General features: G+C 33.7%; 1 protein-coding gene across 1 annotated transcript; it reads right to left on the bottom strand.

The window, feature by feature from the left end:
- Positions 1-10,941: 10,941 nt before the first annotated feature.
- On the bottom strand, positions 10,942-12,202 carry LOC111892124 (acid phosphatase 1). The gene is made up of 3 exons (XM_023888194.3): positions 11,641-12,202; positions 11,234-11,443; positions 10,942-11,119 (listed from the first exon to the last, which is right to left on the bottom strand). The coding sequence occupies exons 1-3, from the start codon at positions 12,051-12,053 to the stop codon at positions 10,942-10,944; spliced, it is 801 nt and encodes a 266-aa protein (XP_023743962.1). The 5' UTR covers positions 12,054-12,202.
- Between the last annotated feature and the right edge of the window lie 290 nt (positions 12,203-12,492).

Genomic DNA, 12,492 nt, shown 5'->3' with positions numbered 1-12,492 from the left:
TTTGATAATCTTTTATCAAGGCTTCTTGAACTTATACACCTTTTCCTTAGATAGTTTATTTGTGCATCTAAACAATTAAGACTAATTGCCAAACTTCACAATTCAAATTATGGAAAGGGATACCGTAACCATAATCGAATTCAAGAGTGCAATTTTACAATCACTATCTTCTTAAAATCTTTCTTAGTGAAAGCATTTCCTCACAATCATTTTCATGAAGGAGGAAATCTTATGACACTTAGATTTAAACGGTGTATTTGTTCCTATCCATCTGAATTTGTCAAAATCAAAGTTTACGACAAATTCAAACTCATATGGATCGGACTTTCTTAATCTCGATTTCTTGCCTTATGGTAGCACAGCTGCCCACCACGTCTTCCAAGTAGTTAAGCAGCTCACCCTTTCTTATCAATGTACCTTTCATTGATTAAGGTGCCTTGCCTTTTATGCGTTCAAAATGAGAACTCATAGAACTCACATGCATAATTAACTCGATTGGATTGGCACATAAACAAAATAATGTCAACACGATAGGTTGTAAACCTCAACTCGTGTGCTAGTGATGATCGATAAGGTTTATTTGATTTGTTCTTGAAACCTTTCAAGACCATTAAGACTCTCACTTACTCCTTGACATATAAGATTCTCTTGTCAATAACCATTTCTTGACAAACAAATATTCAAGAGTTAGCGTAGTTTTTATCAAAACATTTCATAAATTGGTCCTAGTTGGTCTTTGTCTTATCCAAGACATCACAACTTTTCCATATTTGATGAATGCTATAAACCTTCTTAATACTTATCACTCAATGTCGCAATCTTAACTCTAAGACTTGTTTTTGGAACGAAGTATGATTGACCTCTTGATTTAACCATTTCTCCAATCATTGATTCCTCTTCTTAAACATACAATTGTAATAAGACTCACTTAGAGGATCAATTGAGATATGGTTCTTAATCATTAAGACCTATCATAAAGCATAAAAGCTACTCTCCCTTCTTCTTAGAATGGAGAATTTTTTATCTTTCTGCCTACATGATTCTTCTTATTCGTTTTGCTATTGATTTAAACCTTTTTAATCAATTCCGAATTACACTTAATCTTATAAGTATAATCATATTTACTAAACTTTTAGTAAACCATGACGAATATCTTGTTACTCTTATGGTGGACTTTGACCAACACACAACTTTGTGTACTCGATCTCCTAGTCCTTCACTTGACACTTGGTCAATGAATTTGTCTAATTTCCAAATATGAAAATTTCTCATTCATCGTGCAGCCAAGTTGCATGATTCCAAGTTTCTGTCCAATTGAAGCTTGGGCGATGAGAAACTCTCCCTATTTGGTAAATTCTCGACTTTCCATAAACATCATAAAAAAGAATCATATCCACTTGTTGTAGAAATATGCAAACATCAATTTTCATAACGATTTCATTGCAAGGAAATAAACAAATAAATAAATAAGTCAAACCAAAATTTATTTTATTTATAAAAAAAAAACAGCGGAAAACATTTGTCCTTACAATGCAAAATCCATTGAAAACTATGTATTTCAAAAAGAAAATTTCTAACAACTCTATCATAACTATCTAAGCTCAAAATCTAATCTTCAAGTCCATGTGATCAAGATCCATTTATTGTGATTAGATTCATCTTGCTCTTTCACCAAGCTTTCTTTCTTTTCACCGATTCTGCAAAACACTCAAATGCAATCTTATCACATCATGTATTAAGAATCAATGAATAGGAACTTAACGAAGTTAGATAGTGGATTTTACTTGAAGCACAACCATACTCTTTGACTCTCCCATCTTCTGGACTCTTCAGGCTCCTTGGGCAGACTTGTATCCAACGCCCTTTCTTTTGGCAGCAAACGCAGGTCGGTTCTCCTAGAACGTCCTCGGAAGCATGGTCGGTTGACTTTCCCAACAAATATGCTCCATTGCTTCGCCAAATCATTTCTGATTCAGCAGCAATGAGCATGTAAGTTAGGTCAATGAGGTTGTCATCATGATCCATCATATAATACTTTCTTTTGAACTCATTATATGATTCAGGAAGTGACTGCAAAACCCAATTCACAGCCAACTCATCCGGGAATGACACACCCAACATTATCAACCTATCAATGTGTGATTTCATTCCTAGAACGTGGGCACACACGGGTTTACCATCTTCATGTTTCATTTCCAATAGGGCTTTAGTGATATTGAACCTTTCAATTCTTCGATCTTGTGGGTTAGGGAGAACAATTGGAGGAGGAGGAGGAAGTGAAGCATGATTTCTTGTTCCTCGATCGAATCGTGGAATACCATCTTCATGTGGAATGCTTGTTCCACGGGATTTGGGAAGACCATAGTTGTCGAACTTTGACATCTACAAAACGGGAGAAAAATAAATTCAAGTTAGTTGATTGATTGAGTCCTTAGTAAATCACCCAAATGAGATACTAAGGCTAGGACCCAACACAATATTCTACAACTCGGGAGAGGGATGTCGTAACCCAAATTGCAGAACATTTGAAGGTAAGTGAATGACGATTCACTAATTTCCACCATGAAAAACGAAAAAGAAAATTTAAGTTTTAAATCTATGAAAACTCCTAGATCCTATGAGATTCATTGAACATTTCAATGGCATATTTAAATCTCGATATGCCCCTCTTGTTTGTGACTGGGATGCCGAGGATCACAAAGCGGGTGTGAATAACCATGCAAACTACATGGTGCCCTCACATGTTACAGTCACTTATTCGATGTGCCGGTAAACCACACACGCTCCACCGAACTATGACAAACATTGAGTCACCCTTTGCTACCTTTGCTTAGAACCATTTAGTGTGCTGGTAAACCACACACGCTCCACTAACGTCTTCGCAAGGGCACAAAGTGTAATTTCATGGAATTGCATCAATTCACTTTTGCCTAAGTAACTAAGATTGGGAATTTGAAAAACGTTTAGTTACTTTAGTAATTCATTTTTTACTTATAATGGAAGGTTTTCGTCCTATCCTACCCGTTCGGCTAACGACCCTCCACTAGTCAAGAGTGCGGTGGGTAAGAGTGAATACCCATTCAATCGCCATTTTATAGGCAATTTCCTTAAACACCCCTTATAGACCAGCTTCGTGAATGAGGCCTACTAACGGTAAGACTAACTTTTACTCATACATATATATATATAATGTTAGACTTTTAATGTTATATATAGTATAGGGTGTATTTTACACTTTTAAAATATTAGGTGGTCAAATTTAATAATCATACTTTTAATTCAATTAAATTGCAAACCTAAACTTTTATGGATTTATTAAACCTTTTTTAATTATACACCTTAATTAATTAATAAAACTATAAGGGTGTGATTTGAACTTTTCAAAACAAAACTAGGGTTTTAGAATTTAACATTCATAAATTAAACTTTTAATCAACTTTCAAATTCCAAAACTTGAGGGCAAGTTTTGAAACATTTCAAAAACATTAGGGTTTAGAATTTAAATATACATCAAAATTAAACTATTAATCAAAATTTAAATTCCAAAACTTGAGGGCAAGTTTTGAACCATTTTCAAAACATTAGAGTTTCAACTATTTAAATTTCAAAACAACAAAACTTTTGAGGTCAAATTTAAACTATAAAAACCTAAAGGGGAAAATATGAAACAATTCATAACATAAGGATCAAATAACAAATCATCTAAATTAACATTTAATCAGATAATTATCCATATTTGATTTATTTAATGATTTCTTGCAAAACAATTTACCAATTTAATCAAAATAATTAATCAATTATCACATAAGGAAACAAATATTTTATTAATTGATAAATATCTTCAATTAGATCAACAATATAGTCATATATATCAAAAAATCGGATTTATATTGATCTAATATGATAAGGCAAGTATCCTCAAGCAAAAACAGCAAGAAATCCCGGTTTTCCCTCACTCTGACCAGCCGAATCGTCGATTCAGGCATGGACTCGTCGAGTTAGCATGAACTCGGCGAGTTCAGCCCCCAGAAACACAAAAATCGAATTTTTTCAACATACAAAGCATCAATACAATAGAAACCAATCTAGGCTCTGATACCACTCATGGGTTTTGGTCCTAAGAACATCCTATGTGCTCATACAAACCCTAATGCTTGGATCTAGGTTTCTCTATTGTACATGCAAGTTATCCAAGACTATAAACCCTAATTCTAGCATACAAGTAATCATATTAACATAAGAATGGGTTTAAGATATTACATTGATTGTTATGTAGCAATAACAATCCCAAATCCTTCTTCTATTGACTTTAGAAAGCTTAGAGTCACAAATGTCACTCCTCTAATGGTTCACAAACACCAAGAGCAAAAGGATGAAGAGGAGCGATGAAGGAGGCTGCCCAAAAACGTCTACAAACCCTAGAGAAGTCTTAGCCACGTTTTTAGTCATAAGGGATCTATATATAGGAGGCAATTAGGGTTATCTAACAAGGAAACCCTAATTTGGATGCTTAAGCCCTAAGCAACCCATGGATCCCTTTCCTTAAGGCCTTGGACGATTTCTTATGGGCTTCCCCATAGAATTCGTCCATTCCTTAATATAAGGCAATCCATGGCCCAAATTGCAATTATCTTATAATTACAATTCCAGTCCCTTAAGTTTAATTAATCTCTTTTAGTCACAAACTTAATTCTTATTAATTCTTGACTAATATTAATTAAACAATATGATTTCTCCTTTAATATATTATTCTCATAATATATTAATAAATCATATTTAATCCTTTCTATCCGTAATTCATCCTATCAAATTGCTTTGGTGAAGGCAACCCAAAAGGACCATGCACCATCGGGTCAAGTACATACCAAAATAGTTATGGACTTAGACACTAATCCAACAGGTACTTCGGGCGGCTGAGTTGATTCAGCATGTTCGTGGCTGACTTAAACAACACAGAGCCGACAGAAGAGCTACGTAGACATATGTCGTCCAAACTTAAAATTCCAGGTTGGGGATATGGTACTCCTGAAGATGTCACCTTAGAAAGGTGTCATCCGATTCAGGTACTTCTTGTTCGAAGAGGAAGAGCTCGTGATGATCGCATTGCACACACCATGATTTTCCACTTATTATGATTCTTATGTACTTTTGGATGATTATTGTATACTCTGATTTCCCTTATGATTTTTATAAACATGCTTGGTTAATGGTATTATTAAAACAAAAATGAAATTTTTGGCCATTAATTTTTGGGACGTTACACCACTTGATAAGCTTTGAACGTTCCACATTGTATGTTGAAACATCTTGAGTGCTTAATTTTCATGTTTGGAGAATGCAATCTTTTAATTTTTTGAATGAACATATGTAGAGATGAAGAGGATTAGAAGATGAATGAAGTCTTTTCTTGCGAAAAAAATATTAGTTGTAGATTAGAGAGTTATGATGTGAATCTTAGGCATAATAGAAATGTAATTATTGTAAGTCGTTAGAAAGGAAAGAGAAAGTGAAATAAAATTTTACTCTCATGTGAGAGACACATGAGGGTCTTTAATGAAGAATTTTAGACTGAGTTAGCCTCAAGGACCACCAGTACGATTTTTTGAAACCACCAAAATTAACCATGTCAAAAAATCAAAAGTTAGACTAAAAATACAATTAATATTTGGATAGTTATTTAATAATAACTGGATTTCCATTTAAAACAAAATTCTTTCGTCTTGGAAAAATGGTAATTTTACGAAATTAAAACATTTTATATTAATAAATATTTAAGTTTTAATTACGTTCTAATTTGTATTATTAAATGATACAAAAGACAAATATTTTATATTGAAAATGTATATTGAGGCCCACACAGAGTGACCGGAAGTAAATGATGATTGGTTTATTGTGCAGGAGTGGCCCATTCAAAAGCGCTACCGTTGGCCCACTTGTTTTAATATCCCTCTCTCCCCACTCCCCCGCCCTTTCATTTTCTATTTCCTATAAGTGATAGTGATTGGTGGGTTGTCATCGTTACAAGTTATAACTACACAAAATTTTGTTTTACTATGTTATTAGAAAGTTACAAAATATATAATCCCTATTTTTATTTTTATATTATTTTGTTTTGGTATTTGATAATTAATTACATTTTTTCTAGATTATGTGCCAATTTTCCTATTTGGATGAAGGATATGATCATACATATTAAAAACAATGTCAATATGATAGCAAAGCATTCAAGTGGCCACAGCATTCGGTCCGTATAAATTAAATAAATGTTTTGGGCCATTCAGTCTTTTCAAAAGTATTAGTATTATCTAAATTATATATATCAAGTTGAAACCTATTAGTGCCACAACTACCTCTTGTTGTAGATCATTTAAAAAAACTATAAAAAGCTGCCCACTTCAAATTAACGAGGGTAAACTTAGTCGACTAAAAAAAATACAAATTACTAGTTAATACATACAAGAGAGTAAATAAATCAAGAAGGGAGGTATTTTTTTGCCGAAACTAAAATTGCATTTAGAAGATTTTTAAAGATATTCAAAATAATGTACAAATATAGGATGTGAGATACCTCTACAAGTTAATTTGAGATTGCACATATGAGAATGCAACTAACTTGATAAAAATGTATAATGACTTCCGAACTGAAATTTGTCCATGACAATTAAAGAAACGCCTAATATCAAAGGTCTTTCTACTTCAAGTAGTTTTTTTTAGAGTTTTTAGGTTTTATCTCATTTTAAACATTTAAAAAACTTATAATTATTTTTTTTGAATATTTGTATATTATACAAATAAATGATACAGCTTTCAGCTATTAGACAATTGTAACAACATAAAGTTAGTTGTACTGTCCAAGTGTGTTTGTCTTTGCATAATGAAATGAGAATCCATAAGTAAGTAAGGTGGTTTTGTTTCATATTTATGGATGAGCATGAGTTAGTAGGTAAAGGTACTTGTATATATTATTGACCATGAGACTCATTGATTCAATGCCATTTCCAATGTTATCCATGAGATCTTGATCGACAAGAGAGGTTAAAGGACGCTAGACATGGAAATATGGAAATACAATTATTCAAGTACTAGGTGGCCCAATGTCTATGGGCCTGGCTCTACTTATTGTCCTAGCAACTTGTCTTAGTACACCACTACACTTCTACACTTTAACTAATACTTGTCTCACTTTCAGCCAAATAAAACAACACTAATACTCAAAAAAAAAACCTAGAAATTGATATAAATCCAACATCTATTCAAATGAGAGAGAAATGTGAGTTTTTCTTCCACATTAAATATTGGATATGTAAAGTGCTCTATGAATAAATAAACGGTGCACTGCTACAATGGGATAGAAAAGGGAAACACAAGAAAAACATAGGAAAATAACTATATGATTAATAATATGTATATTATTGTTCTCCAAAAAAATTACTTTTTAAAAAATCATTGATATCATGTATATGTTTTTTCACATCATTTTTCTACTAAATTTATCAAAACAAAATGCTATTAATTAGTAACCACCTTCAAAAACTTTTACGACAGATCACCTATTTCTATACATTAATCTCATTTCACATTTGGCAAACATATTTTAAGAACGGGACAATTATTAGAATGGCCATTTTCTATAAACATTATTTTTTTTCCAAAATTCCTTTGTATTTCAAAGGAAAATGTGTGATACCCAGCAAAAAGGAAAACAAAGAAGAAAAACATTATATCAAAATTTGCTAACAATGCATCATATAGAGTTTCCAACAAGAACAGCTCACGATGCTTAGCAACTCATCAATCAGTAATAAAGAAATTACAATCACAAAAACGTACCTGTCAATGGATGCATCAAAAGCTGTAGAGGGACTCCTTGAATTGAAAAACATTCTGCAATCCAGTGTATACACGATAGGGTTTGTAATAGCGAGATACTGGAAAATCATGGAGCATGTGGAAAGTCTTTGTTATCAGGTTGAATCATAGAGCTTTCCCAACTATTTCAAGGACCAAGTACGAATCATCTTCCTTTTCTCCCAACACAAGATCCAGTACATAAAACTCGAATTTGATTGCAAGCCGAGGATGCATGATCTCAGGGTAACACACACAACTTCCTCAAGAATCAAGATCAACATGGTATTTTACAATTTACAGACCACACTGAATAATCTCTCTTCAATTCATGAACTTTGAAGTTTGAAGTGAAAGGACCATGGATTTCAACAAGACGCAACTGATCCCGGGACTCAAATATACGATTCTAATATGAATGCACATCCAGACCAGTGCCAAGAAGTCTAAGAGGCGTCTGTATTTCATGAATACTCTCTTCATCCGAATTGAAATACAAAACATATCCATCCCTTTGAATCCAATGAATAGCATTGTTACGGTAAACACTGCCCTTCAAATCCAAATGAATACTTCTATCAAATGAAAATTGACATGAAGGCTTGCAAGTTCGAGTTGTTGAGGAGAAAATTTCTATCTGGTAATCTGTTTCATCGGTAAGATAACCTATACCTAAGCCACAGACATATATGATACTGTACTGAGGTTACTTTGAAGGATCAAAGGCTATGGTCATACCAAGTCGATTTGAGTTGTCATAATTTTCAAACCTGCCCTCATGGTCTTCGATAACATCATCAATGAGGCTACTCCACAGCATTAAACCATTAGAAGAGTGCTCAATATCAACTCCCCGTAACATTTGGATCAAAATTCGTGGTTGTGAAAGGGGCTTTTACAGAATTTTTGATATCGAATGAAACAAATTCAAATTCTAGGTACGGTTTGTTGATTCGAACTGGTACAAACAGGCCCGAAGGAGGATCAGGGTTACGGCTGCGGAGGAGTTTGAAACTAGGGTTTGTAATTAGAGAGTACCAGACCAGTGTCTGGATACAGACTTAAAACGAAGTAAGGATCTTACTGGTAACCGGGAGAGGATTCCCGTCAGAAGGTCGTCGATGGAAACAACTTTATTAGCCGGAGATGAAGATGATAGTGAACATTGAGCGAGCAACATCTCTCCCTTAACGGAAGAAATGCATTCGTTTATTCAGCTACTTTTGATGTTTTATATTGTCATGTTATCGCATATGAATAACTTGCGAACGGAATTTGCAGTTTCTTTGCCTATAAACGCCGGACTTAGGAATTTGTAGTAGTAGCTATACGCCGGACTTGCAAAATAAGGAATGGAATGGACAATTCCATTCCTCTTCAAGAAAATTGTTTGGGTAAAGGAATGTCAGGTGACACAGGGAATGCCGTTTCTGTTTTTCTTCTTTCCTCGTTCCTTTCTCTATAAGAGAAAAAATGACCAATCTACCCATCGTTACTTCTTCCTCCAATCTCTATACAAAACATATATTATGAATTTCAGATTTGCAACAATGAATCGGGACAATGAGTAGAGCCATAAGCCATTGGTGGAGAATCATTGTCATCGTCTTACTCAAACTTTCATGCTCTTGTAAAAACGTCACCATCTAATTAATTTGAGAGTATTTGTTGGCTTTTTTCCTCAATTGCATTTATCAGTTTATGATTTATATTTCTTTGGGTATGCTTCTAGCGCTAAAAGGGTGTATTTAAATTGTAAAATTGGTACGAAGTATCACCAAGAGTAAAAGAAAAAAAAGAAATTCTAGACAACCAACTTTGTTAACATGTTTTTCTTTTTTTCTTTTTCTTGTTCAATATGTTTCTCTATGAACATTTTGTTGGGGTTTCAACTTTCTGTTTGAAAATTCTACACAACTCATTTAGTTAAACATATGAAACTGGTTGATCTGTTTGATTAAACCCGTTGAAAATCTCAATCAAACCCTTTAGTTATTAGGTTGTATTTTTATTGGGTCACTTTTTCGGAACTCTAGATTCTTATTTAACCTCATATATGTTAATTCAAACATTTTTTATTTCATAATGTCTAACTCCAAACTTATGTTATTATTAATATGCAAAATCATTATAAAGGATTGATAGGTATTATTTGTTCCATAAATTTCATAAGTATACTTTAACAAAAATAGGTATTATTTGTTCCATAAATTTCATAAGTATACTTTAACAAAAAGATATATTTTATATTTAGAATACAATTTTTAAGTAAAAAAACACAATCATTATTCATTAAAACTATTCCTCAATTTAACTGTTGCATTTTTATGTAATTTTAAGACTATATGGTACGGGTAACAAAAAACAACGGCGTTGAATTGTGAGGCAAATTTCAGGGGTGATGTTCCTAACTCACAACGCCGTTGTGAGGCAAAATTAAAGAAGAAACACAGAAGAATTGGAGAATAAACGCCCCGTTTCACCCGGTGGTGACGAGCACGAGTTGTAACACGACGAGAAGCAACAAGTAGGGGGCGGTGTCCCCCCGTTATGACCGCGTTTCCGCCTTCCACCTCAGCAACATCATTTCTCGTTGAGACACATACCGTGTCGTCTAAATAACCAACCACACTACTAAAATTTAGCAATATGGTCAAAATCAAATACCAAACTCTATATATAGACCCAAATATAATTATAAACATTATTACACAATCAATAAACCTCTCTTGTTTGCTTATGGATGTAATCCGATTAACAAAAACATTAATACATAATCAATAAATTTCTCTAGTTTGCTTATGGACGTAATCCAATTACCTTAATCCTATGAATACTTAAAAAATATGTGCTCTATATTCTTTTGCGTTTTATAATTGTGTGTTTGTTGTTCGCAACCCTAACAATCTATGGTCTCTTCTTCTATTTATATGATTTCGTCACTAAAAATAATTTAACATGATGTGAATTTAGCTCATAACCTAGAGATGATGTTCATAGACAAAAGTTTCTGTACAAAAAAACATTACTCATTAAACAAATTTACATATATACAATGACAAATGGTTATGACGATAAACTATGTATAACAAATTAAGGTATATGATACATAGGGTTAGAAAGCTTAAATGATCTACTAGCCACTGAAGTACCCATCAAATCGCTCCATTGGTCACCAGAGTTTCCGATAATCCGATATCCCTCCTCTATTATCTCTTTCCTTTTTTCCGACTTGAATTCAATGGCCGATTTTCCTTGGTCGTCGTCACCTCTGTGTATTTTTCAATTATTAACAAGAATCCATTTCTATCTTAATTATCAGAACAAAAAAAAGAGTTAAATGTACTTGATACTATTAAAACCATGAGAAAGTTTTAATAGTTACCTCAAAATGAGTTTGTCCCAATTTTGATATCCGGCATTGATTAGATTTGTAACGGTAACGTTTCTTTTGTCCTCGCTACGCCCTGTCAACAAGATAATCTGGAACCCAAGCCATGAAACCTCCTCGTATAGCTTCAAACTGGATTCGATCACTGTTGCCTCTCCTTCAACAACCCATCTGTCGAATTGGACGCAATCGAAAACTTCCAACCTAATTAATTAATTAATCAAACTTCTCTCATCATTTATCATTTTTATTGAGTTCTTTTCATCTTTGTTTCAAAATCATTGGAAAAAATAGCCACATTTGGTTCTTGACATCAAGAATTTTTTTAATCGAAATCTTGATGACCCGAATCAAGATTTCTGAATCGAAAAGTTTTAACAAAAATAATTATCAAATTATACCCGAAACCGTGGTCAGAATAATATGGAAGATTCGAGAGCAAGGTTTCATCGATGTCGAAAATCCACACATCCATTCCATCATCACCTAATTCTAGGCTCTTGGCATAAACTCGAGCCTCTTTTGAAACCGTTTCAAGATCAAAGTTATAAGCCTGACCCGACATATATTCTTCAATATAATCTGCACATTCCATTGGAATCGTTTTCCACGGATTCAAATTGTTTGATTCCACCGCGACTCTCCAACTCGTGCATTGCATTGTAAGCTCTTCGGTCATGTTCTTGAGTCGGGTTTCCGGGTATTCAATGATCAAAGGTCTTGGAAGGAGGTCGAGCTCTAAATCCATGCTTTCTTGACATGAGAAAGCCATGCAAACAAGACACAAGAACATGGTGTATGTAAGGAACGTCATGTTTATAAGATCAAAACGACAAAAATCAAGAGGTTTGAAATCTCTGGATTGTCGTTTTGATCTTTTTCCCGATTCCAAGAACTTGGAAGAATAGATGAATGCGGCTCCTAAATCACCATCAGCTTAGCAGTCCGTAGGATTCCGGTCTGGTTAGCCGGTTGGCGAGATGTGGAATGGGGTTATCGGTGACGGATTTAATGTTAGATTTAAATAGTCTTGTATTGATGAATTTTGACCAGTGCTAATTTTGGCCAACTAGCTATGCCATAATCATCGACAGTACGTAATCTCTGCATTAAGATGTTGTACTCTCTGCTTCATAATTAAGTTCTTGAAATTGTTGGTTGGATCATCCTTCTGCGTCCTCCCAATGGTCTTTTTTAGCCAACTATAGAAAAATATATGATGTATATATGTTTTCTTATTCATTTCGGCAAAA

The sequence above is a fragment of the Lactuca sativa genome, chromosome 2 (assembly GCF_002870075.4).
Source record: "Lactuca sativa cultivar Salinas chromosome 2, Lsat_Salinas_v11, whole genome shotgun sequence".
Lineage (NCBI taxonomy): Eukaryota > Viridiplantae > Streptophyta > Magnoliopsida > Asterales > Asteraceae > Lactuca > Lactuca sativa.
The sequence above is the reverse complement of the archived record's forward strand: the minus strand, read 5'-3'. Positions and strand labels throughout refer to the sequence as shown.

Excerpts from the sequence above, each read along its gene's own strand:
- LOC111892124 (XM_023888194.3), bottom strand. The coding sequence starts at position 12,053 with ATGACGTTCCTTACATACACCATGTTCTTGTGTCTTGTTTGCATGGCT. Across the intron at positions 11,444-11,640 it reads TATTCTGACCACGGTTTCGG|GTTGGAAGTTTTCGATTGCG; the intron begins GTATAATTTGAT and ends TTAATTAATTAG. Across the intron at positions 11,120-11,233 it reads TGGGACAAACTCATTTTGAG|AGGTGACGACGACCAAGGAA; the intron begins GTAACTATTAAA and ends AAAAATACACAG.